The 26,882-nt window shown below is 42.6% G+C and overlaps 1 protein-coding gene across 2 annotated transcripts; it reads right to left on the reverse strand.

Annotated features, from left to right (window-relative positions):
• On the reverse strand, positions 1-26,819 carry TERF2 (telomeric repeat binding factor 2). Of its 2 annotated transcripts, none has more exons than XM_066243105.1 (10): positions 26,393-26,819; positions 26,216-26,311; positions 24,434-24,564; positions 13,177-13,263; positions 11,055-11,201; positions 9,510-9,616; positions 7,305-7,694; positions 3,543-3,643; positions 1,686-1,726; positions 1-842 (listed from the first exon to the last, which is right to left on the reverse strand). In XM_066243105.1, the coding sequence occupies exons 1-10, from the start codon at positions 26,772-26,774 to the stop codon at positions 684-686; spliced, it is 1,641 nt and encodes a 546-aa protein (XP_066099202.1). In that variant the 5' UTR covers positions 26,775-26,819; the 3' UTR covers positions 1-683. The 2 variants fall into 2 exon arrangements, with proteins under 2 accessions (XP_066099202.1, XP_066099201.1); XM_066243104.1 differs by having other exon boundaries at positions 1,686-1,729; positions 26,393-26,818.
• Between the last annotated feature and the right edge of the window lie 63 nt (positions 26,820-26,882).

Raw genomic sequence — 26,882 nt, forward strand, 5'->3', positions numbered from 1 at the left:
GGGTTTTTTTTTTTTTAAGTTCTAAAAGTCCAGCATAAGGAAGGGAATTGGGAAGAGAGAATGGGGAGAGGGGCTAAATTTATCTACAATCACTAGAAAACATACTGGTTTAACCACAGCCCAGCAAATATAAGAGCAAATGCCAAGACTAGGTCTAGGTGTTGATGTCACAACAGGCTAAACAGTTTTTAAAGGGACCCTGATTTCACCAGGACTGGTCTCTCATCAGCCTGGGCTCATTACACGAAGTTTCTTCGCATTTGCGTCAGAAGGCCAAAGCTTTATCTGGAACAAGTTCACTCCAAATAATGCTCATGTTGCTGGTTTTAACAGGTCATAGAGTCATAAGCGCTCCTAACAGATTCCACCATTTCCTAGGAGAAGGTTCTACTGATTACCGGGATTTAAATTCAAGCAAACTACTGAAGAAGGGAATACTAATGATATTCTGGCACTGTACAAGCTATAGGCCTGTCATCTCTGCCAAGGACAGGAGTAGACTTGGCTTTGTGTTCCAGCTTCATGATCTCCAACAGTGATGAAGTGTAACTGGGACTACCCCCACATTGGAGGAGGATGCCGAAAATATTCATCCCAGCCCAGCTTCTGAAAGAAAGAGCAGACTATCGGGGCTATTATTAGGAACCATGCTCCTGTGAATTCTGTGGAAATGAAAGCTTGTTTCAGTTCACACCAAGTCTCTTCATGGTCCGCCAGCGATCTTTAATCATCACAGCTGTTCGGTTAACAAATGGGTAATTTTTAGAAATGACAGCCCAGTTTCCTTCCCCGAATTTCTGCACTCCAGCCTTGATCCACTCGCTTTCTTCCACAGTCCACTTCTGCAAAAGAAAACCAAAGGGTGTATCACAACCTGTCTCTCCACATATTCACATTTTCATATAGTAAAAAGGTAAACTCAAGAATCCTAGGAGAATAATCTGAACCAAAAAGAAGGGTTTATATTTTTAAAACATGATACAGACGATAACACTGAATTTGGAGACTGAATAATTTTCAATGTCCTGCCATTTCATCTTCAACTAATCACTTCTGCATTCAAACTTCAAACATGTGTGCAGTTCATGGTCAGGAAAAGGTCAGATTTCTCTCCAACCAGATTTTTCTTCCAGAAGATAACTACAATAAGTCCTCACTTAACGTTATTATAGGTGCTGCGATTCTATGCAAAATGACATATAACAAAACCAATTTTTTTTTAATTTATTCATTTTAGAGAAGAGAGGGAGAGACAGAGAGAGAGAGAGAGAGAGAGAGAGAGAGAGGAGAGACAGAGAGAGAGAAGGGGGGAGGAGCTGGAAGCATCAACTCCCATATGTGCCTTGACCAGGCAAGCCCAGGGTTTCGAACCGGCGACCTCAGCATTTCCAGGTCGACACTTTATCCACTGCGCCACCATGGGTCAGGCCAAAACCAATTTTATCATAGGCTAATTGATAGAAACAAGAGTTAAGTTTTTACAGCATCTATTCTAATCAACATTATAACAAAACGACAGTGAATGAAAGGACATTATTTGAGGACTTGCTTGGATCATCAAAAAAAAACCCCAGTTTTTTTGCCAAGTGCATAGGTGAGTCTGTGTATGAGATGTGGGTGCTATCTGACCTCTGTTCTACCCACACAACCAGAAACAACCAAAAAAAAAAAGAATTTTAGGTTACCTGCTTTCTTGTTCCAATGGTTATACTCTCCTCATCCGGTGCTGCTAGAAAACATTAAAGCAGACTCATTTCAGAGTTCACCTTCCTCTGCACAAACCACCAGAAAAAGACACAGAATGTCCTTAAAGGGAAAGCTTGATTCAAATTTCACAAACTTTGAGAAAAGAAAGGACATCACTAAAAATAATTTGTTTTTTTCTCTTGTTTGCAAGATACCAATCATTTCAGCCCATGAAAATCTGTACAAAGCAAATACTTTACAAAACAGCATTCAATAAATGTTGGTTAATGATGGGTTTGGGACTCTTTAATAAAACATTTTCGAAAATTACTGAGGGACTGTGGTTATTTAAAACCCTAATATATGTACGTTTATACATATATTATATCTGCTTTATAACCCCTTGCTATCCACCATTTTGAAATAGCAGTTTTACTGTTTTGTGCCAGAATTTTCAAATTCCTGATAATTTATGAAAGTAAATTAGGTTCCTTTCCTCAAACAAAAGAATGGGGTAATAACTACGACGTCCCACAGAGAGACCATGTGAGATCTACTCAAGCTCCACCCTCTCACCAACAGGAAAGAGATCAGGCCTCAAAACATGGACCATGATAATTTTTTAAAGGGCCAGAGGGCTACAGGAGGCTATAAAGTATAAAAGACATGCCCTTTCAAGCCAATGAGAGCCAGTTAAAAAGCTGCAGGAAAAGGCAAAATTGCATAGGCATGAAACTCGCTAGCGTGTCTGCGTCAGCAGATGCCACTGTCCCAGCAGTACTTCCTCAACAATGGAGGAAGGTGGCTCAGGAGCAGATCATTTATTTTTAAATTATGAAGTATTTCAATCTATAATAGAAGCAGATTTCTAAAGCTAACAAATTTGCACTGTACTGGAAGTAGGTGTTTCCTAGAACTTTAATACCCTGTTTAAATATTTTGTGCCACTTTTACTGATTTTCTGTCACTTCCCCCATTTCCTGTGATCTTGATCTTGCCACTGAAACTACTTTTTAAAGACAAAACCCGGGGATTGGCAATGGATTACCAGTGCTTAAAATCACCAAAATTGAGGTTTAGCACTTAGATATTTCCATTAGAATATAAATATGTGGTAGGAGAGATTCTAATGTAAATGCTATGAAGTTCGGTAATTATGGAAAAGCAAAGTTTCTCCTCTTAGAAAACTTGTGTAGACACTAGTAAGAAATTTTTACTTAAACAAAAATGTAGGGAATGACCACTTTTTTTTTTTTTTTTTTTTTTTTCCATTTTTCTGAAGCTGGAAACAGGGAGAGAGAGTCAGATAGACTCCCGCATGCACCTGACCGGGATCCACCTGGCACGCCCACCAGGGGCGATGCTCTGCCCATCCTGGGCGTCGCCATGTTGCGACCAGAGCCACTCCAGCGCCTGAGGCAGAGGCCACAGAGCCATCCCCAGCGCCCAGGCCATCTTTGCTCTAATGGAGCCTTGGCTCCGGGAGGGGAAGAGAGAGACAGAGAGGAAAGCGCGGCGGAGGGGTGGAGAAGCAAATGGGCACTTCTCCTGTGTGCCCTGGCCAGGAATCGAACCCGGGTCCTCCGCACGCTAGGCCGACGCTCTACCGCTGAGCCAACCGGCCAGGGCCGGGAATGACCACTTTTAACAATACCAGGAATTTTCTCTAAATATCAAGTGCTGCTCTGAGAGTCTCCATTGTTGAACAGGCAAGGACATAAAACTCACCCATGAGTCACAATGAAGAACTTGTTAAAACTTTTTCTAGTTTGGAGACAAGCATTTCTGGTACATTGAGGTGATAGTGACACGCATCTTACACTTCAGCAAGTGTCAAGGACAATCTGCTAGCTTACCCTGAACCTCAAACAGTTCGTCCTCTTCCAACCACTTCTCTTTCTCTTCAGTCTCTTCCTTTTCAACCCCGTTAGAACGGTTCCACTTGCCTTTGGGTAATCTGAGGAGAGATCAATGAGAGGACAAGGTGTAAAACACATTCATCCTGGCCTCTCTACAGTCTTTCTTGGCTCACTTGTAGCCCGTTTCTCCTTGTTCCACTGTGATCACATTCAAGGCCAGGTGTCTCCGTGTCATCTCCCAGGCTGAGGGACCACCCCTGAAACTCAGCACTGATGTATCACCTTCCCTCTCAAAGCATTTATTTTGAAGGTTGACTTTTTTGCAAATGAGTAATGGAAAGTTTGTATAAGTAAGTGCATAGGCTTGAAACAATTCCTTGAGTTCCATGAGCTTTCTATGAAATTACCTAATTAAGTGGCTGTACTATTTACTCCTTTGTTTTGGAATTGTATCACATCCCGCCAAATGTTATTTCTGAGAGTAACTGATTTGAGACAAAGGATGTTTTTCATTTTCAGGATATTAGCTGTGTTAATTACTGATTTTAACCTCTGGGTCTCTCATTTGCACCTGAATAGCTTCCTGCAAACAGTCTTTGCAAATCGGTGGTGACCTCCTGCTTCTCCTCTGGACGTGGCATCTATTATGTATACAAATGTTTGGGTACTTCCTAATTCTGTTGTGGGCCCTCATCCTGATTGTGGTGGCTGTGCGCTTGCAGGCTAGTCAGGTCACTTCCTGGTGCTTGCGCTCCTCACTGGTGAGCTCAATTTGATGAGCGGTGGTCTAGGGCCTGGCAAACTACAGCCTGTGGCTCCTGGTTTTTTAACAGACCTCGAACTTAGAATGAATCTTCCATTTTCAAAGGGTTGTAAGAGAACAAAAAGAATATGCAACAGATACACAAGTGTCCACAAAGCCTAAAATGTTAACCTTTTGCTGGCCTTTTATAGAAGTTTTGTGTGATCCCTTAAATTGCAAAAACCTACTAATTATTGTATTTGGTTAATGTCTAGTAAGGTTCACCCTAAGTGTCGTGGGGGATATAAAAATCTAGGGAGTTATGGCCCTGCTCTCCAGGAGCTCAGCCTAACCCTGCCTTCCCCTCCTCGTCCCCACCCTGGCTTCCCCCAGGTCCTGACTGCTCGCCTGGCAGCAGTGTCTAGCTATCCTCTGCTCTCTTAGCCCTCAGTACCTCATCAGACCTTCAGATTAGTTGGGTTAAAATTATTTGGGGCATAGTTAGAAAAGCAAGCATTTCCCTGCCCCTTCTAACTCAGTAGTCAGGAGCCAAGGAGAATGTATTTTTAAAATGTTCCATAGGTAATTGTGATATAAGCCCAGTTTGAGAACCTCTGCCTGATAGAATACCGCAGGAACTCAAGTTCTGGCCCAATTACCCATCCGACTTTTCTGCCTTCACCTTCTCTGTGCACTGTATTCTCCTGCCATACAGACATCAGTGGTAGTCAACCTGGTCCCTACCACCCACTAGTGGGCGTTCCAGCTTTCATGGTGGGCGGTAGCGGAGCAACCAAAGTATAAATAACCATAGTTTAACTATAGTAAGTTGTTTTATAAAGATTTATTCTGCCAAACTTAGTGAAAATCTGACATAAAGTACTTGGTAATTATTATTATATGCTTTAACTTGCTGTAACTCTGCTTTATAAATTTTATAAAGTAAAGTTACTTCCCTACTTTATAAATCACCATTACTGTGGAACCGGTGGGCAGTTAGAAAATTTTACTACTAACAGAGATACAAAAGTAGGCGATAGGTATAAAAAGGTTGACTACCCCTGGACTACATGATATTTCTCGGAGCAGACCAGGCTTCCTCATGCTTTTATGTAAGGGGTTCCTGCTGCATAGGACCCCCAGCCCCCCAACGTGTGATGACCTCTTATTCATCCTTTAAGGCCAGTTCAAGGTTTGTCCCACCACCTCTGCTGAGCAGGCTCAGCTCTTCCCTGGAGCCCCCAGGGCCCCTCACATACCCTTCCTTTAAACCCGGGGTCATGGGATCCTTTTTCTGTAAAGGGCCAGATAGGATCTTCAGCTTTACAGGGCTTGCTGTCTCTGTTGTAACCAATTCAACTCAATGTAGCATCAAAAGTAGCTACAGACATACAGCCAGACAATACATAAATGAAAGGGTTGGCTGTGTTCTAATAAAAGTTTATTTACAAAAACAGAGAGCAGGCAGATTGGGCTCAGGGGCCATAGTGTGTCAGCCTCTGCTGTAGAGTATCCAGTATATTTCATACCATTGAAACATGAGAGAGGTGGGTTCACAAATCCTTCCATTAATAAAACCACTGTAATCATGTACTCTATCCAGTTTCTCATCTGTTCATGGGGCCATGCCTACACTTCACAGGATTGCTGTAAGGAGTTAAGTATAAAACAACAAAAAAAGTGTGTTGAGCTGCATCCGCCTCCCAGCTGTGGCTCACTCACTTCCACATGCTCGCAGTTTTGCACATAGTGCAGACTAGTGCCTGAGTATGAGTCACCTATTAGATGCCACAGCCCCATCGGGCACCTAGCACATGCTGCCAGAGCACAGGTCCCCATACAGCTACAACGGAGAGCAATGGTAGAGATGGCAATGGCCTTAGGAGACCAGCGAGGAGCTCATTTACAGCAGGGTGATCAGAAAAGATTCATGGAGGCAGACTTTTTAAGACAGCCTGCTGCAAGTGGTCTGCAGACCAGGCCTGTGTCCAGACTAACCTGATTAAAAATCCCAAAGCCCGACTTGGCCACTTTTCAGCTGTGTCACTTTTAACACGAGTTACCATATATTTGCTCCATTAAGACACACTTTTCCCTCCCAAAAGTGGAGGGGAAAATGCCCGTGCATCTTATGGAGTGAAAAATACGGTATTTTATTAAATATTTTAACACACCATTTGGTTCAGAATTTTTTTTTTCTTATTTTCCTCCTTAAAACCCTAGGTGTGTCTTATGGTCAGGTGCATCTTATGGAACAAAAAATTCGGTAATAATTTTTCTGAACTTTCCTCATCTATAAAATGGGACTAATGCTAGATCACTGAGGACTCTAGAGAATCAGTAATACAATACATGAATGTACGTGGCCCACAAAAAGTGGCTCTCTTCTCTTTGAAGTAGATGGGATTCTGATAAGCAATGATGGAGGGATAATGGTTCAACCGTGGGGAATGACAGGGAACAAGAGTAGGAGAAGAAACAAACACAGCGTGTTCCAGAGAGAGCAAGCAGACCAGTTTGCCTGGAGGACAGAGCCACAAGAGGGCACAAAGAGTAGGAAAATCGAGAGCCAGGTCGGGTCATGATGGGCAAAAGGAAAGCATTCTAACTGCTGCTCCACGGGACCTAGCAGAATGGGAGATCAGTAAATATTTACTGAGTTTGCCAAGTCTCAAAAGCTCATAGAAGGTACAAAACCATAAGTATTCATAAATCTCTAATTAGTAATCAAGGTACTCAGAAGTCTGCTAACAGTGAAAGCAGCGATGAGTAGAAGGCTCTGAAACCCTTCCATCCTCACTCACGCCCTAGTGCAACGCCGGGAAGCCCACGTGTAGGGCTTCAGAACTGGCAGGGATGGCTATGTTGTCACTGCCCACTCCTGAGTCACATTCTAGCAGTCTGAGCAAGCCTTGGTGGTGAATAACTTAGTTGAAAGTTACTTCATTCACTGATGCAATACCAGGCCCAACCAGGACCACCAACCAGCCCCCAAACTCCTATAAAGGTCTTCATACTTGGGATTCTTCTCCCTGGGGAGGGGTTGGTTGAGAAAGGCCGGCTTGGATGGCGATGCTGGAATGACTTCCTGAGAGGGGTCGAGTCCTTGGCTCAGCTCAGTCCTCTGGCTGTCCTCCTCCAAAACCAATCTGCTTATTGTCATTCGCTTGCTCTTGGGCTGTAGTTCAGAGCCACCTTCTCCCTCAGCAGGGGCTGAACTTTCATTTTCATCTTTTCTCGGTCTCTTGTTTTTGAGGGCTGACGGTGGGGCTGCTTTATTAGGAAGTACCAGATCTTTCTGGTCCAGTTTTGAGAAGACTGCCTCAGAATCTTGTGAACCAGACAGAGTCGTGAAAGCTGCTTTCAGAGTCGTAATTCCAAAGGTGGTTGGAGTATTCCGTAGCTGCCTACAAATCAGGGAAACATGAAAAGATCAGTTTCACCATTGTTGATGCTCATCTAAACAGCCACAACTTTTTCAAGTATGAAGATTCATATCAGCAGAGGACTCGTCAAGTTGAGGACTTTTCATTTAAGAAAAATAAAAGGTTGCTTGAGACAACCTTTATTTAATAAAAGCTTCCATTTAAGTAGAACTATGGAGTTTTAACGCCAAGTCAGAGTACACCAAAGGAACTAGGGCCAAGGATATTCCCTTTAGAGACCCCTTTAGCCTGTATGCAGTTAAACCCAATAGTCTGTATGGACTCAAGCAGTGTTTTCCATTATGTAAAAATTCTGCATAGTGACTAACAAATACCAGTCCATCTGGACAACCTGCCGAGAATCCAGCAATTTCACCTTGAGGTCTAAGCTCTTCTTCCACAGAACAGAAGTGAACGACTGATCTCCATCCTGCCCATTTTCTCCTACAACAGACTTGTGAATGGGGTCTTGAGAATTCTCAGAGTAAGAAGTGTGCCACACAGTCCTGAAACTGCCTTATCAAATGAAGTTCACCTATCATTTGGAATAGCTAGGATGCTTTAAGTAAAAACTGTCAGGACAGGGCAGACTGAGAGCCTACAGGTCAAACCCAGCTGGCATATGTCTTGTTGCCTAACCTATGCAAGTGTTTTCTTTTTAAACTCGATAACTGCCAACATTTATTTATTTATTTTTTACAGAGACAGAGAGAGAGAGTCAGAGTGAGGGATAGACAGGGACAGACAGACAGGAACGGAGAGATGAGAAGCATCAATCATTAGTTTTTTGTTGTGCATTGTGACACCTTAGTTGTTCATTGATTTCTTTCTCATATGTGCCTTGACCATGGGCCTTCAGGAGACCGAGTAACCCCTTACTTGAGCCAGCGACCTTGGGTCCAAGCTGGTGAATTTTTGCTCAAACCAGATGAGCTCACGCTCAAGCTGGCAACCTTGGGGTCTTGAACCTGCGCCACCACCTGGTGTCAGGCAATCATTAGTTTTTCGTTCATTGATTGCCCCTCATACATGCCTTGACCGCGGGCCTTCAGCGGATTGAGTAACCCCTTGCTAGAGCCAGCGACCTTGGGTTCAAGCTGGTGAGCTTTTGCTCAAACCAGATGAACCCGTGCTCAAGTTGGTGACCTCGGGGTCTCGAACCTGGGTCCTCTGCATCCCAGTCCAACGCTCTATCTACTGCGCCACCGCCTGGTCAGGCGATAACTGCCAACATTAAAAAATTGAGAAAGCTAAAAAAAAACCCAAAAACCAAAACTGGACACCTCACACAAAAATCAGAACTGAAGTTTGTGCATCTCTGGACAGTCTCGCAGCAACAAGTGCACGAGGCTGAAGAGCATGCCCTGGTTCAGTCTCATGCTCTCATTATCCTAGACCCACTTCGTTCCTTTACACTCCTTACCACGCCCCCAAGGCATCTCAACTTTTTACTCCTGCTTTCACAACTGGTCTTGGGAATCTGATTCACAAGTCTGAACACTGTGTTAAGAGATCACATTTCAACAAGGAAGTACTGAGAGACATGAACAAGGCAAAGAGAGAGAAACAGGAGAAAAGAACCATTGAGGGAAAGCCAGACAGTGACTTCTGTCAGGGATCTGACATCCAGTCTTCAATACTGATTTTCTCACAATGCCTTGTAAGAGTAACCCAGTAACGTGGCAGGGAGTCAAATCACCAGGAGAGAGGAACTGAGCTTGCTCTAAGGAGGAGACTATATTTCCAATAGACCCCCCCAGTGTTGCACCCAAGATCACAAAAAGGCATCCCTCATACCTCACGGGTTCTCTGGGTGGCTTTTCCACAGGCTCTGGTGCTGGCTGTTTATTTTCCTTCACTGTTGTCGAGGCAGCAGACTCAGATTTCAAAGCCTTTTTGGCCATCTGAGGAAGGAAAGATGTTATCAGAAAGAAGCCACAAGGTTTCATTAATTCTCTGCTGTTCTAACTGTGAACATACTCAATATGCAAACATGTTCACCTACAAATCCAATCTAGACATAAACTAGAGGAGGACATAAGAAGGAACAAGAATGACCTCAAATTTCTTCTTTCCTTTTTCAAAAAATGGCTAGTTTCTATGCTAAAGGAGAACTCAGTTTGAGCAGTGCTCACCATCTTGACATTGCAAAAAATTCTTTAATTGCGTGACTTTACTTCACATTTCCTCTCCCACCCTTCCAATCTCATCCTTAGTTTCTGAATCCCAAGTACACCTTTAGGGTCATATATAAAAGTCAGAAAAACTTTTTTCAAACGACTGATAACTAATGTTTATATTAAGTTTGTGTACACAATTTTTTATGACTGTATTTCCACACATGTGTTTTGCCTTTCAACAGCTCTTTGAAAGTTCTTACTTATACCATATAAAGCTGAGTAGGCCAATCCTGCTCTAACTCCAGCTGCTCATCTGTCTCCTCTGACTGAAGTTTTACATATTTCCAGTCAGTCTAGTGTATTCCATTTCAGATATGTGTATCTGTAACCACCGATGTCTGAAGAGCTGAGGGTTCTAGCCTCACAAACAGTGGCAGGTTACTTCCCAGTTACCTGGAATACAAAGGAAGGGCACCTAGGCCAGGCTCAAGTATCCTGACACTTGCTCCCTGATTATTCCAAACTACCTGCTTGACAAATAATTTGAGATTTGCCAAATGACTGCTAGGATCAATGACACTATCCTAATAGAGGTCTTGCACATGTACTGTGAGGAGACCTATTTTCAACTCTTTCAAAATCCTAGTTTTAAGAAAAATGCCCTCAAACAGTTTTTCCTTAATCACAGTCCACCTTCTAGGACAGATCGGGTTCTAATTCTTCTACAAACTGTCTTGATCCTGTTTCCCTTCTTTATGCTTATCTCTTTGAGCCAGTTAAAGAATGTCTTTATTGGGCCTCTCTTGCCTCATCATACTTATAGTCACACCTTTTCTCCAGTTATGCCTTCTTCCTGTTAACAACCCCATCATACCACATCTAATAAACCACTCCTCCTCCCAAATTAAACTAAAATTTCATCTCCTCTGGGAACCACCATTGTAAGATGACTGTTCTCCTGCTTTAACCACAACAGATTAATCACATGTAGAGGAGGTAAAAACGGGAGGTAAGGGAGACCAATTTGTTCCATTTGCCTCTGCCAGGAATCTCTGCTTCTGTATATTAAAGGCATTTACTATACTTAAGGAAGATGGTACATATAATTCAAAGTCTTTTCCATACATTTACTCTTTCACTTCTAAAAAGAGCTGTCCATTTCTAACTGCCTGCACAACCTCAAGTCCGTATCCCGGTTATGGGGGAGAAGGCCCAGGCCCACCGTGAGGAGGTAAGGCTCTGCATTATCCAGGTGGCTCTCCAGGAAGCGCAGCATCTTCTGCTGGAAGGTCTCGTAGGAAAAGTTCTGGATAACAGGGTGGGCGAAGTTCTTTTCACGGATAATGTTCAGGAGATCATTTCTCAGTTTCTACACAAAGGACCAATAATGGCGACATGAGAAAGGAGAACTTTAATAAAAATGCAATGATGATGAGTTGAGACAACACAATCAGAAATTTCACAACACTCTCAATGAAAACCACTGGTACACATAGGAAGAGAAGCCCACCACAAAGAAAAGGTCAAGAAATTGTCAGCCACCATGGGTTACTATGCAGCTACAAAATAATCACAACCGTAGGATCTAAAGTGCCTTAAGGATAAAGAAGCTCTTTATGTGCTGTACAGAATGATCTCCAATATGCAGTAAGTGAAAGAAGCAATTTACAGAAATGTTCAAATTAGTGTGTAGAATGTGCTCACAGATGTCTATGGGAAGAATGAATATGTTACACACACATGTACACTTATTTGCTTGATATACAGAATATCTCTGAAAAGATAAAAGCAAAAACTACTGGTTCCCTCTGAAGAAAGGAATGAGGTGGCAGAGTCAGAAATAAGAGAATGTTCACTAAGCTTTTCTGTTGTACTTCTTTTTTTTTTTAAGATTTTATTAATTTTAGAGAGAGGAGAGAGAGGGAAGGGGGGAGGAGCAGGAAGCATCAACTCCCATATGTGCCTTGACAAGGCCAAGTCCAGGGTTTTGAACTGGCGACCTCAGCATTTCCAGGTCAACACTTTATCCACTGCGCCACCACAGGTCAGGCCTCTTGTACTTCTTGAATTTTATATTATATACACGTTATCTTTTCAAAAACTAAAACGTAAAGGAAAAAAGATAGGGGATACCAAAAGAGCTTTTGACACTAGAAAATAGAGGAGTTAAGTCCTTATAAATGCAGATTCTCAAGAATGCGGAATCAGCATTTATGTAAGAAAGTTAGAAGTGTTATTAAAATTGGTACCTTCATACCTCATGCTGATCACTTGCCATTCTGTCATAAACCTGACAGAAACAGGCAAGAAAATGACTTATATAAATTTGTCTAATAAAAAAATAAAATTTTAAAAGCCAATCTTGATGTATTATAAAATGGTACACTGGCAATCTATATAAAATTTTTAACCAGTGTCACCCCAATAAATTCAATTTAAAAAGAAAAAAAGCCAATCTAACAGTAAGTTATCCTGGATGTAAAAGACAAATATTCAGCTAAAGGTGCTGAATATTTAAAAATGAATATTTAGCCTGACCAGGTGGTGGCGCAGTGGATAGAGCGTCGGACTGGGATGCGGAAGGACCCAGGTTCGAGACCCCGAGGTCACCAGCTTGAGTGCGGGCTCATCTGGCTTGAGCAAAGAGCTCACCAGCTTAGACCCAAGGTCGCTGGCTCCAGCAGGGGGTTACTCGGTCTGCTGAAGGCCCACGGTCAAGGCACATGTGAGAAAGCAATCAATGAACAACTAAGAAGTCGCAATGCGCAACGAGAAACTGATGATTGATGCTTCTCATCTCTCTCCGTTCCTGTCTGTCTGTCCCTGTCTATCTCTGCCTCTGTAAAAAAAAAAAAAAAAAAAAAAAAGAATATTTAGATAACATTCCCAACCAAGAACCTGTTTTTCCTGTTTTCTCACAAAAAAAACAATGAAATGGATTTAAATTGGGTTTTTTTCATAGCGAGAGGGACAGATAGGGACAAACAGAAAGAGAGATGAGAAGCATCAATTCTTCGTTGCAGCTCCTTAGTTGTTCAGTGATTGCTTTCTCATCTATGCCTTGAGCAGGGGGCTACAGCAGAGCAGGTGACCCCTTGCTCAAGCCAGCGACCTTTAGGCTTAAGTCAGCGACCATGGGGTCATGTCTATGATCCCACACTCAAGCCAACGACCCCTTGCTCAAGCTGGTGAGCCCACGCGCAAGCCAGAAGAGTCCGCATTCAAGCCGGCAACCTCAGGGTTTTGAACCTGGGTCCTCCGCATCCCAGTCTGCCTCTCTATCCACTGTGCCACCGCCTGGTCAGGCATTGATTTAAGTCTTAAAAGCAGAATATCAAATTTACCTGAGTTGTAGGGTCCTTAGACATATGTTTCTTCAAAATTTTTGAAGCCTTTTCAAATTCTTTATTTTTGATACAAATAATGACAGCCTACAAAAAGGGGGAAAATCTTTTAACTGTTGTAATGACAGGTATAGAATATCAAGTATCAAAATAAGCTCTACCAAAAAGTAAAACCAAGTCTTATATACCCAAGAACTTTTCCACCTTTTGTCAAATTCCTGTGCTTAAAAACTAACAATTATTGTTCAAGCATTATAAACAACTGTAAGCTCTCTTCCATTGTATGGGGTGGTAAATTTTCAGCATTACATTGTTTTGTGTGTGTGTGTTTGTGTGTGTTTTACGATGGCTGATATGGCAAACTCTGATCCCCCAGGTAACAGACCACTTACCCAATTTGAATAGGGCCTTCTAAGGAAAGGCAAAATGGACACAAGTCATTCCAGGTCCCCAGAACAGTTGGTTCTGTTCTTTTTAGATGCAAAAGCTTTGATATAATGAGGGGAAAGAGGTGAGGATATATTGTGAAAAAAATTAAAAAGTGATTTGCTGACTCTAGCTTTGCTAGTTCATCCAGGAAAGGAGGAATGGCTGAGGCCAGTTCTGGAGGAGAACTCACACTGCTGGCAACTGCAGTTCAAGCGTGCAGGGAATGACTGAGATCAACCCGGCTCACCCACAGGCAGCAACGAAAGGGACAGATTTCTAGATAGGATGAGGTCTCATCACCCACAAAGAGGCCAGTAAAAACAAAACAAAAACGACCCCAAAGAGGGAAATAAACAGTCATTGAAAATTAAAAGGGATATTTTAAAAACATGCACACTTTCTTAAAAATTAATTAGAAAGGCCAGGGGAAAACTGGAAGCATTTGGAGTTATCTAGCAGGACAAAATAGCTACCTTAGATCCTGTCTCAAGAGAGGTATCAGACACACTGTTCCAGTAGAACCCAAGCTCTACGTAGATCAGGCATCCCTGATTCGACTTCCCTGTGCAGTGGGACACTCCTGCTTATCAGCAGGGCTGGCAGCCTCGTGACTACTCTTGAGGGGCTATGAGGATGCTACTTACCGGTGCTGACACTAACTGCCACCGGAGGAAAGACACAACTGACACACAAGTTAGTTGCAGGAATCACACAGGCAGTTTATTACTCACAAATCCTTTTGGTGTGCCTGAGTACAGCTTAAGGGGGCCCGGTCAGCGTGCTCCTCTTGGCTGTCTTTGGTAAAAGTGGCGTGGAAATAGTCCACATCAACGTTGGAGTCTGGTCAACTACCGCAGCAGGGGAGCCCTTAGCTTTAGTACCTTTTCTGGCCAAAGCCTTCTAACAGGTGTCAATCTATAGGATTATCACCTCAAACCACATTTTTGGGAGTTCCTCACAGGGAGCCCTTTTTATGTTAATCTACTGAAATGTTACATCAAGCCACTTTTAAGGTGTTCCTAGGGGAGGTTCTTGTTTATGTTAACTTACAGAGTTATGACATCAGGCCACTTTTCTACGTATAACTTCACACACACACTAACTGGGCCCTGCTGGAAAGTCAGTCTGTTTATCACATCTGCACACACTATATTAATTCCTATCCAGGCGGCATAACTTTATTTAATGTCCTTAATTGATTTTAATATTATCTTAAATACTTTTATATGTCTTCCATGTTTTTCTATATTTCTACATATTTAATTACTATAACATTATATTACTACAACACATACCTCACATACAAAATAAAGGAAAATTGGTTCATAGTTTCAATCTTCCCAGGGAAGAATGTTAAGAAGAAATAGACCAAGAATAGGAGGAACAGCAAGGAATTCAGAATGTATTAATCTCTGGTGATTGTGTCACCATGCTGAGCACAGTCCTACAGGGCAAAGGAAACATCCAAATGCTCCTGAATGCATAAGCCTAAAATCTTGCTGCTCACGGAAGGTACCAAGTCTTCTAATTTTATTCAGGTGACCATATTCCTTTTACATCATTTTTAAAAAATTATTTTTATTTATTTATTCATTTTAGAGATGAGAGACAGAGAGAGAGAGAGAGAGAGAGAGAGAGAAAGGGGGGAGGAGCAGGAAGCATCAACTCCCATATGTGCCTTGACCGGGCAAGCCCAGGGTTTTGAACCAGTGACCTCAGCGTTCCAGGTCGATGCTTTATCTACTGTACCACCACCAGTTGCGCTTTTACATCATTTTCAGCAGAAAAACTACACTTACTTTCTTTTTTTCTTTTTCTTTTTTTTTTTTTTTACAGAGACAGAGAAAGAGTCAGAGAGAGGGATAGATAGGAACAGAGAGAGAGATGAGAAGCATCAATCATCAGTTATTCGTTGAGATACCTTAGTTGTTCATTGATTGCTTTCTCATATGTGCCTTGAACTGCGGGCCGTCAGCACACCGAGTAACCCCTTGCTCAAGCCAGCGACCTTGGGTCCAAGCTGGTGAGCCTTGCTCAAACCAGATGAGCCTATGCTCAAGCTGGCAACCTCAGGGTCTCAAACCTGGATCCTCTGCATCCTAGTCTGACGCTCTATCCACTGTGCCACCGCCTGGTCAGGCTATACTTACTTTCTTGAATACAAAGGTTTTACTTTTTATAAACGAGTTAGGTCCTACAGAGTATTTTTGTTTTATTTATCTTGCATACAGTAAAATTTTTGTTGGTACACTGTTGAGTTTTTAACACATTTTGCCCCTTGTAACCAACCCAATGAGGGTACAAGAACCAGGTACGAAAACCTCCCTTGTGCCTGACCAGTGGACTACAGTAGAGAGTATCAACCTGAAACACTGAGGTCCCAGTTCGAAGCCCCAAGGTAGCCCTTGAGTGCAGGCTCATTGGCTTGCACACAGGATCACTGAAATAAACAGTCCCAAGGTCGCTGGCTTGAGCAAGGGGTCAGTGGCTCGGCTTGAGCCCCTGGTCAAGGCACATATGAGAAGCAATCAATGAACAACTAAAGTGAAACGACTGGAAGTTGATGCTTCTCATCTCTCCTCCCTGCCACCCTTGCAAGTCAAAACAAACAAAACCTACCCTATCTCCCACCCCTAATCTCTTTAAGAATGTTATATAGATTTACATAGTACATAGCACTTATTTTTTAATTTTTTCTTGATTTTTAGAAAGAGAGAGGGAACAGCAATGGGAAGCATCAACTCATAGTAGCTGCTTCCCATATGTACCTTGACCAGGCAAGCCCAGGGTTTTGAACCAGCGACCTCAGCATTCCAGGTCGAGGCTCTATACCAGGGGTTCCCCAACTGCAGCCCCCGAGGTCATTTATCCGGCCCCTGCCGCACTTCCAGAAGGGGCACCTCTTTCATTGGTGGTCAGTGAGAGGAGCACAGGATGCATCTACATCCTGTGCTCCTGTGCTCCTGGAGTACTGTATGTGGCGGCACTGCAAAGCGTGGTGTTGCTCACGTACAGTACTACTTCCGGTGACATGGGACGCACGTGTCACGGCTCTGGAAGCGCATCATATCACTTGTTACGGCTAGCAGTGACAAATATGGAACCAGACATTGACCATCTCATTAGCCAAAAGCAGTCCCATAGTTCCCATTGAAATACTGGTCAGTTTGTTGATTTAAATTTACTTATTCTTTATTTTAAATATTGTATTTGTTCCCGTTTTCTTTTTTTACTTTAAAATAAGATGTGTGCAGTGTGCGTAGGGATTTGTTCATAGTTTTTTTTATAGTCCGGCCCTCCAACGGTCTGAGGGACAGTGAACTGGCCCCCTAGGTAAAAAGTTTGGGGACCCCTGCTCTATACACTACACCACCTCAGGTCATGCCATAGCACTTATTTCTTAACGGACTGGCTTCCTTCCCTCAGTATAAATGTCTTTTATTGTTGAGCAGTATATCCATTATATAGATCTACAGTAGTTTGTTTATCCATTTGCCTATTGAAGGACATTTGGGTTGTCTGTAATTTTCGGTAATTAGAGATATGAAAACATTCCTGTACAGATTTTAGTGTGAACATAACTTCATTTCTCTAACATAAATGCCCAGGAGTGGGACTGCTTTGTCACATGGAAAACGTATGTTTAACTTCATAAGAAATGGCCAAACTGCTTTCCTGAGTGGTTATACCATTTTTCATTTCCATCTGTAATGTATGAAAATTCCAGCTGCTCCACATCTTCACTAGCACTTGTATTTTTTCAAGGTTAGCCACTCTTATCGGGATGTTCTGGTGTTCACTGTGGCCACTCTTATAGGGATGTTCTGGTGTTCACTGTGGCTGTACTTTGTATTTCCCTATTGACTGATGTTGAACATCTTTTCATGTGCTTCTTTACCATCTGAATATTCTCTTTGGTGAGTCTTTTGCCCACTATTAAAATAGGGCTGTTTCTTTTCTTTTGAGAACTCTTTATATTTTTTTAATACAAATTCTATGTCAGATATTTTGCAAGTATTTTCTCCCAGTCTTATCTTGTCTTTTCTTCCTCAACAGTTATTTTTTCAGAATACAAGTTTTAAATTTTGAAGGATCCCAGTTTGTCATTTTTCCTTTTAATGTCATATCTAAGAACTTTTTGCCTAAGTCCAGGACCTGAAGATTATGATCTATTTTGAATGACTTTCTTATGAGTTTTTGGTCAAGGTTAATTTTTTACATGTGGATATTCAATTACTTCAGTGCTGTTTGTTGAAGACTGTCCTTTTGCCATTGATTTGCCTTCATGTTGTCAAAAATCAATTAGTCATATTTGTGTGGATCTATATCTGGACTCTCCTGTTTCACACTAATCTACATGTCTACAATCATGAATACTAAAGCTTTACAGTAATTCTTAAAACTGGATAGTGAGTTCTCCAACTTTTTCTTCTACAAAACTGTTTTATTTTAGTTCCTCTGCCCTAACATATTACTATAGAATCGGTCTATATCTACAGAAAATCCTACTGTGATTGTTATTGGAATTATATTAAACCTATAGGTCACCTGGAGAAAAATGACATTTTAACTATATACTATAAAGTTTCCCAATCCATGAACATGGTATGCCTTCCCATTTAATAAGTCTTTATTTCTTTCTTTAGCATTTTGTATTTTCTTTCCTTTTTTTTGAGCTGCAGTAGTCCCCTCGTTACCCAATTTTGCTTGCTGCAGTTTCAGTTATACATGGTCAACTGAGGTCCACAAATATTAAATGGAAAATTACAAAAATAAACAATTCATGTTTTCTTCTTTTTTTTTTTTTTTGTATTTTTCTGAAGTTGGAAACAGGGAGGCAGTCAGACAGACTCCCACATGCACCCAACTGGGATCCACCCGGCATGCCCACCAGGGGGCAATGCTCTGCCCATCTGGGGCGTTGCTCTGTTGCAACCAGGACCATTCTAGCGCCTGAGGCAGAGCCCACGGAGCCATCCTCAGCACCTGGGCCAACTTTGCTTCAATGGAGCCTTGGCTGCGGGAGGGGAAGAGAGAGACAGAGAGGAAGGAGAGGGGGAGGGGTGGAGAAGCAGATGGGTGCTTCTCCTGTGTGCCCTGGCTGGGAATCAAACCCGGGACTCCTGCACATCAGGCCGATACTCTACCACTGAGCCAACCGGCCAGGGCCTAACAATTCATGTTTTAAATTGCACATTGCTCTGAGTAGTATGCTGACATCTCAGGCCACCCTGCTTCATCCCACCTGGGACATGAATCCTCCCTTTGTCCAGCGTATCCCTGTTGTACACACTACCCGCCTAGTCACTTAGTGCTGTCTTGGTTATCAGACTGATGGTCACAGTATCACAATGCTTGCATTCAGATAATCCTTATTTAATAATGGTCCTAAAACATAGTAGTGATGTTGGTATATTTAGGATATTCCAAAGAAAGGCCATCAGTGTATACATGTATTAGAAAAAAACACAGCATATACAGGATTTGGTACTATCTGGGGTTTCAGGCATCTACTGGGGGTCTTGGAACGATCCCCTGCAGATAAGGGGAGACTGTTATACTGTAAATGGCACTATTTTGGTAATTTCATTTCAAATTCTTTACTGCTAGTATATGGAAATTACTAAGGTTGAGTTTTGTCAAATGCATTTAGGCATCAAATCATATGAACACATGTTTTTTTCTTCTTTAGATTAATAGGGTGGATAACATTGATTGATTTTCAAGTACTGAAACAGCTTTGCATTTCTGGGTTTGAGTTTCCCCACAGTGCCACACACTAACTGCATAGGTATCCAGGGCAAAACAGCAGGATGTGCAGTAAAAGAAGCAGTGGAATTTGCTCCAAGTTCTGGGGATCACAGCTCTAGTGCTAAAGAGAAAAGAGTTTCTCTTTCTTCAGTTTTAGGTGCCAGCCCTGCTGCCACCACTGTAGTCTGCCTGGGTGCTGGGGCAGAAAGAAGGGAGAAAACAAAAACAAAACAAAATTTGAATTTCTCCCACCCATTCTGACCCTTAGATTTCTTTCTGTTCATGCCTGGAATGCACTGGAAGGTTCAGGAGCCTCCAAGTCCAGGCTGGAAGATACTGGAGATGGAAGAAATGGTAATTTGGTAGACTTCCAGATTCTGGTGTTCTTCCTCACCTGCTCACTAACTACAATTTACACTTCTCAGTCCTCAGCTGTTCCGCACATGGTGCAGCACTTAGTCTTGCAGCGTTAAGGGAAACAAGAGTGCTTAATCAATCCCAAAACTGGAGCACAGGTCCTACTGTATTTAATTTGTTAAACAAGAAAGGAAACGTGAATACTTTCAAAATCTAAGTGTCTGCCTCCAAAGTTTGTACTGTGAGCTTATCTTTAAAACTAAGTATTAATTTCCTGTGTAGGTTTCTTTTTAAAAAGATGAACCATTGCTTTTTCACTTGAGTGCTCAGAAATAATTGTGTAATTTCTTCTCTTTGTGTTAAGGTTACTGGGATGGGGGTGTGGGAAGCAATAGCAATGGTTTCTTGTTAACTTAAACACAAAGGATATTTTAAGCACTGATTTTCAGTAGAGGTGAGATAGGTTTATGTTTGGAAGAAAAGACAGAAAACGCACAGGAAGAAACAACCAAACTCACAGAAGTGAAGAAAGGCTAAAGAAGCAAACTCAGAGAGAAACCAGGCTGTTATGGGAAGCAAGAATGCTCAAAGCCCCGACAAAGCTTGTGTTTCAGGAATTCAAGTTCCAGAAGAGTGTGTCTGATGCACCAGACCCCCCAAATGGGGTAAAGCACCAAAAGAAAGCCAAGGAGCTGTTATCAGGGCTCAGGGGACAATGCTACATAGCCAAAAGCAACAAATGCTTCCCCAAGAACATGTCATACATGTTATTCTCTCCCGTTTTTGACAGAAATCTTAACTGAGGAATGTCTCTTTTAGTTATGAGAGAAAATCAACGTAGTCTCAATATCATTCATGGCCTACAGAAGCAGTTCTCAAATTTTTTGGTCTTGATATTCTTCTAGACTCCTATATGGGTTATATGTCAATAATCACTGTATTAGAAATATAAAACTGAGGAAATTTAAAGACATTTATTAATTTATTAAAAAATAAGTTAACTCATTACAGACTAACAAATATATTTATGAAAATTACTATATTTTCTAAGAAGTTTAATGAGAAGAGTGACATTGATTTACTTTTTTATGTGTGTTAGAGAGGGAAAGAGAGCCAGACAGACAGACAGGGACCAGGGACAGACAGGCAGGAAGGGAGAGAGATGAGAAGCATCAAGTCCTAGTTGCGGCATCTTAGTTGTTCATTTATTGCTTTCTCATATGTGCCTTGACCAGAGGGCTCCAGCTGAGACAGCAACCTTGGGCTCAAGCCAGCAACCACGGGGTCCATGCCTATGATCCCACACTCAAGCCGGTGACCCCTCACTCAAGCTGGTGAGTTAGTCAAGCCAGACGAGCCCACCCTCAAGCAGGCAACTGCTGGGTTTCAAACCTGGGTCCCCAGTGTCCCAGGCCAATGCTCTATCCACTGCGCCACTACCTGATCAGGTTGATTTACCGTACATTTTTACAAATCTCTTTAACATTGATTTTAACAGAGGAAAGATGGATTCTTATATCTAATCCTGAATTCATTTGCTTGTTTCGGTTGAAGTATTTAAAAGAAAAAATCTGGCCTCACACATATATGGAGTTGGAAAAGGGAGGAATATTTTAGTATTTCTTTCAGAAATAATAATTTCTTTCGGAAATTATGCCTATACTTCAACTCTACACCAAACTTTGGCAAGTGAATGTTTCATCATGTTATGTCAAAATATGTACTTTAAATGGATCTTTTACAAATGATTTTGCAATATAATGTATTGATCATTCAGAAAATATTGGTTCATCAAATTATGCAGATCTTTCAAATATTGACACATTCATGAATAATATTTTTAAAGTCACAGTTGTTGATACCACCATCAATCTTATCAGAAAAGACGAAGAATTGGGAAGCTATCAAGTACATGAATACAACTTTTCCAAAACTCTAATTTTCACTTGAAAGCTTGAATTTTTTCATTGGCAACCAACACTGTCAATTATTTCCTTGGAAGAGACAGGTTCACTTTGTTCTTTTTTAAAAATCATTGTTATTACCCAAAGCTGAAGAACCAAAAGTGGTCAGTTCTTTCAAGTAAAAATGGTGTTCCATTAAAAGAGTGGCTAGGTCGGCATGCAACTCAATCACACAAATGCTATTCCTGAAGACGGCCATCATGTCAACAGCAGGAACGCTTAGACAGACTTCCTATTTTGTCACACAAAATAGTGAAAAGATGTTTGTTCAAGATCTAGACTGAATAAATTAATACTTTTTACTGCTTCCTCAAAGACATCCTTAATTTAAACCAGCTTTTTTTTTTTTTTAATTTAGCGAGAGACAGGAAGGGAGAGAGATGAGAAGCATCAACTTGTTGTTGCAGCACCTTAATTGTTCACTGATTGCTTCTCTTTTTTTTTTTTTTTTTTTTTTCCATTTTTCTGAAGCTGGAAACAGGGAGAGACAGTCAGACAGACTCCCGCATGCGCCCGACCGGGATCCACCCGGCACGCCCACGAGGGGCGGTGCTCTGCCCCCCAGGGGGCCATGCTCTGCCCATCCTGGGCGTCACCATATTGCGACCAGAGCCACTCTAGCGCCTGAGGCAGAGGCCACAGAGCCATGCCCAGCGCCCGGGCCATCTTTGCTCCCATGGAGCCTTGGCTGCGGGAGGGGAAGAGAGAGACAGAGAGGAAAGCGCGGCGGAGGGGTGGAGAAGCAAATGGGCGCTTCTCCTGTGTGCCCTGGCCAGGAATCGAACCCGGGTCCTCCGCACGCTAGGCCGACGCTCTACCGCTGAGCCAACCGGCCAGGGCCTGATTGCTTCTCTTAAGTGCCTTGACTGGGCAGCTCCAGCCGAGCTAGTGACCCCGCGCTCAAGCTGGTAAGCCTGCACTCAAGCTGGCGACCACGGGGTTTCAAACCTGGGACTTTAGCATCCCGTGTCAATGCTTTATCCACTGCGCCACCACCAATCAGACGATATGTGAGTGAGCACGGAAACAGATCTTTCAGCCCTAGTTGAATCTTGAGATGACTTCAACCCTAGTAGCCAGCTTGACTATAATTCCCTGGGAGACTTCGAGCCAGAAATACTCAGCTAAACGACAACCACATTCCTGACTCTTGGAAACTGATAAAATATTTAATGTTTTAAGCTGCTAATGTTTGGGGTAATTTACTACATAGCAGTAATAGTAATACAGTAAGTAAAACAAGAGATTGTAACTGGTGGAAAATGGAAAAGCAGAAGGGAAGTCAACATAAGAAAATAGTTAACTATTTTAAGGAAATTTAGATTTTACAAATAGATTTTTCCTAATGAAGCTCCTAAACAAAGGATTTACAAACTTAAATAAAATAAAATAAATATACATCTAAAAGATGAAAGCCCACAAAAATTCTTGAGGAGATAAATCTATAGGCTCAAGTTGGTGAGCCCATGCTCAAGCCGGTGAGCCTACACTCAAGCTGGCAACCTGGGGTTTTTGAACCTGGGACCTCAGCATCCCAGGCCCACACTCTATCCACTGCGTTACCATCTGGTCAGGCTGCAGGAGTTGTATTTATGAATCAGCTAGCAACTTAATAGCATTAACATAATTACTCTGAACTGGTGCCTTTTCCTATTCAAAAGTTATTCTGAAAGAAGGCATGGATTTCTCCTCCCTTGCTACTGTCTTTTCTGGCATTTTCTCTCCAACACAAACCTGATTTAGCTATACTAAAATTCTGTTCTTGGAACTGGAACTACCTAAATAAGCATTCTTTGAAAGATCAAAAGTAGTTCCTGCCAAGGTCCTTAACTGAATAAATATCTGCGCCTCACACATACCAGTTGTTTTTTAACAAGGGTACCAGAGTACTCAGCACACAGTCAGGGACAAGAAAGTCTTCATTACTAAGCAAGGCTTTATCCTCAGCAGCCCCCCACTATCCCATCCTTTTAGGGGCGCTCTTTTTTTTCTTACCAGTTTTCTTACTTTCCACCATCAAAACAATGCTGAGCTATTTGTTCCTCAGTCACCACCTCTGAATCTGCGTCCACTTCCCTGGCCTTTGTTACTGCAGAACAAAAGGCTTTTTCTGACTGGTTCCCATGGCCACCTCCATGTTTTAGACAAAAATAAGTTCTACTACTTGAAGCTACCTGAGCCATGACAGTCTACAGTCCTCAATTCCTAGACACTCGCTAGCTTTTTCTTGTCACGAACACTTACCTGTGCCAGCCTTCTACCATTACTGTTTTTCTAACTAGCTGATTATCACACAGCACCTCTGAAATTGTCTCTTCAAAGGGAATCTTCCCTAAGCCTCTCTTTCTGCAGACAACTGCATGAAATAGCTCCAAGTCTCACAGTCTCCTTGGTTTATCATAAACAAGGGTGATAAAACCAGGTACTTCGAGCTCTTCCACAGTTCTGCTAAAATGATGTATAATAACCTCCAGTCTTCAATGCCAACTCATTTCCTGTGTACGGTGGCCCCTGCTGCCAGGGCCATGAGGAAGACCATCTAAATCACAAAAGCTGAGCACCTACCATTAATGGTTCCTTCCAAGTCTGGGCTGAGAAGGGGTCCCCTGAAGAGATACTATCTATGTGTATGTTCATGTGTTTGAGTGCTCCCTTGCTCTCCACCATTTTTCCTCTACCCCACACAAAAAGATAAACATTATACCCTCAAAGATCTCTGACTTTTGTTAAAAGAAAGAAGAAAAATAGAGTCTTACAGCTTCCTTGACCAATTTTCTACTGGATTCCACCACTGCCTCTGTCAGGGTAAATTCAGTTTTAATTATCTCCAGCACATTGATAGCTGATTCCAGGGGTGTGAGCTCAGCCTCCATATCAAAGGAACAGTCTAGGACAAAGAGCACAGTTTTCATTCTAAGCGATTTTCTACAGAGCAGAAAGGTTATGTCCAAAAATACATGTATTTATGAAAAGAAACATGCAAATATAGTAAGATTTGCAGTTAATGGCTGTCTTACTCTTTACAGGCTTACAAGCATGTTAAGTGTCCAAATTCAAATCAGTGAATTTGAAATGACTTAATTTTCAAGACAGGAAAAAGTATTTTTAACATGCATTTGCATCTCAAATTTCAGAATACACACATCTTCCTCAGATACAAGCAGCAAGAAACTGTAGACTGTTTTTGCAAAACAGCCGTCAAGTTCAATTCAGAAAAAATGTGCTCCTACTCTGAAAAGCACTCTACAATGAGGGGAAAGATGGGGCCATCTTAACTGACTTCAGATAATAGCAATGTTGTGGTGAGCAAGAAACAGGTGCGAGGAAATAAAAAAAACAAAACACAGAAAAGCAGGCAAGAGAATCTCAACTGGAGAAAACTAGAGCCACAGCATATTCATCCTAGAATAAGGTGACCAACCTTTTTACAATGAAAAGAACAAAAATAAATTGAAGAAAACTATAAATAAAAGAAACATTTTATTCATTGCAATAATAATATACTATAATATAATGCATAATAAAAATATATTTTATATTGCAATTATGCTTACATGCCTATTAATTTTTAATAATTGTAAAAAAAAAAAGGACTCATTTAGATTAAAATACGTCACATCACATGCAATGGATTGACTCTGCATCGATCAAATACGGACATTTACAGATTAGGCTTCCAATATCAAAAAGGAGGACACTTTTCGAGGGAGGCCGGAACTTACAAAAGAAGGACTGTCCTCCCTAAAGGAGGACGATTGGTCACCTTATGAAGGAAAAAGACCACTGTAATCCAAACACAGCAGCGCACCTTAATCCCGAATCCTTCAGTTAAGGATGGAAATTTGGTAATACAGTGTATGGCCAGTAGCCACGGCCACCATCACAGCCGCCTGGCCAACGCAGCTTCCCCTTTAATTCAGACAGACTGTAATGAATCAATGGAGCCAAGAACTGGTGGGCCATCCTTTATTCCTGCTCGCAACCAGCGGGCGGGCGAGAAAATACACACAGCGGGAAAACACTTCCCTTTCCATTCAGGGCTCCCAAAGCCACGGACTTTCTCCAGTTTTTGCTAGAATCAAAGGCCTCACCAGCCTCACTCAGTCCCCTCTGCAATGCTGATGGCAGGAACTGAGCAAGAGAGCCCCCGGTCTGCTTTATTTTATAGTGTAGAAATTAAAGCCTTTAAGCCCATATACAAATAAAGAAGTCTCTGATACAGCTACTGTCTGAGGCATAAATGGGATTCCTCATAAGAGTGCACCACCCCCCATCATGCAACAGTCAAGAGTGTGGGGGAAAAGGTTAGTTTTGAGAAGATCTTAGTATTAGAAGTTTAAAAGATCTTAGTATTAAAAAGGTGGGAAAGGCTTATCTTAAAACTAAGCCTTAGGCTATAAGGACTTTGCCAGCTTACAGCCTGTCCCTCACACCCAATGCAAAGTATAAGCAAGCAAACATATACATCATATTTACAAACTTATTTGACCAACACAGAGCAACACTAAACCCAGATTAGAACACAAATACAGCCATACCTAAATTTTCCCCTTCTTCAATGCGCGATAGGCACTGCATAACCCGCAGCAGCCGGGACACGGTATGCTCCTTCCCCAAGGGCCTGACAAGCAAAGCTGGGAAGGAAGACATCGTTGGTTCCGCGACCCGCCCCCTTCCCAGACGCCCCAGCCTCCTTCTCCTGGCCCGGCTCTCACCCTGCATGATGTCCCGGATCTGCCTGAAGTCCCCGTACCGGCTACTTCGAAAGGCCCGCAGCGCCTCGTAGAAGTAGAACTTGAGCACCCAGCAGTTGACAGCCTCCTCCAACCGCCGTGCCTCCCCCGCGCCCCGCCCCGCGCCTCCCCCCAGCCCCTGGTCGTGCCGCCCACGCCGAGCCCGCCCGCTGCTGCGGGGCGCCTCTCGGCTTGCAGCCCGTCCGCTGCCATCGCTGCTCCCATCTCCTCCCGCCATCGCGTCCGTTCGCCGTGCACCCTCCCCGCCCTCCCGACTGGGCCTCTTCCTCGACTGTGACGCCGCGGAATCACGCACGACGTTCGGGCCGGAAGCGGGGCCCACCGTCCCGGCTCCCGCGGCCATGATCCAGACAGCGTTCCGAGCAGCCCGCGGGCTTCTGGGTGGGAAAGATCTCTAGGGCCACGGTCCCCTCTCGGCCCCCGTAATGCGGTGTATGCAAGCCGCAATGCC

Source organism: Saccopteryx bilineata, chromosome 9 (assembly GCF_036850765.1).
Source record: "Saccopteryx bilineata isolate mSacBil1 chromosome 9, mSacBil1_pri_phased_curated, whole genome shotgun sequence".
NCBI lineage: Eukaryota > Metazoa > Chordata > Mammalia > Chiroptera > Emballonuridae > Saccopteryx > Saccopteryx bilineata.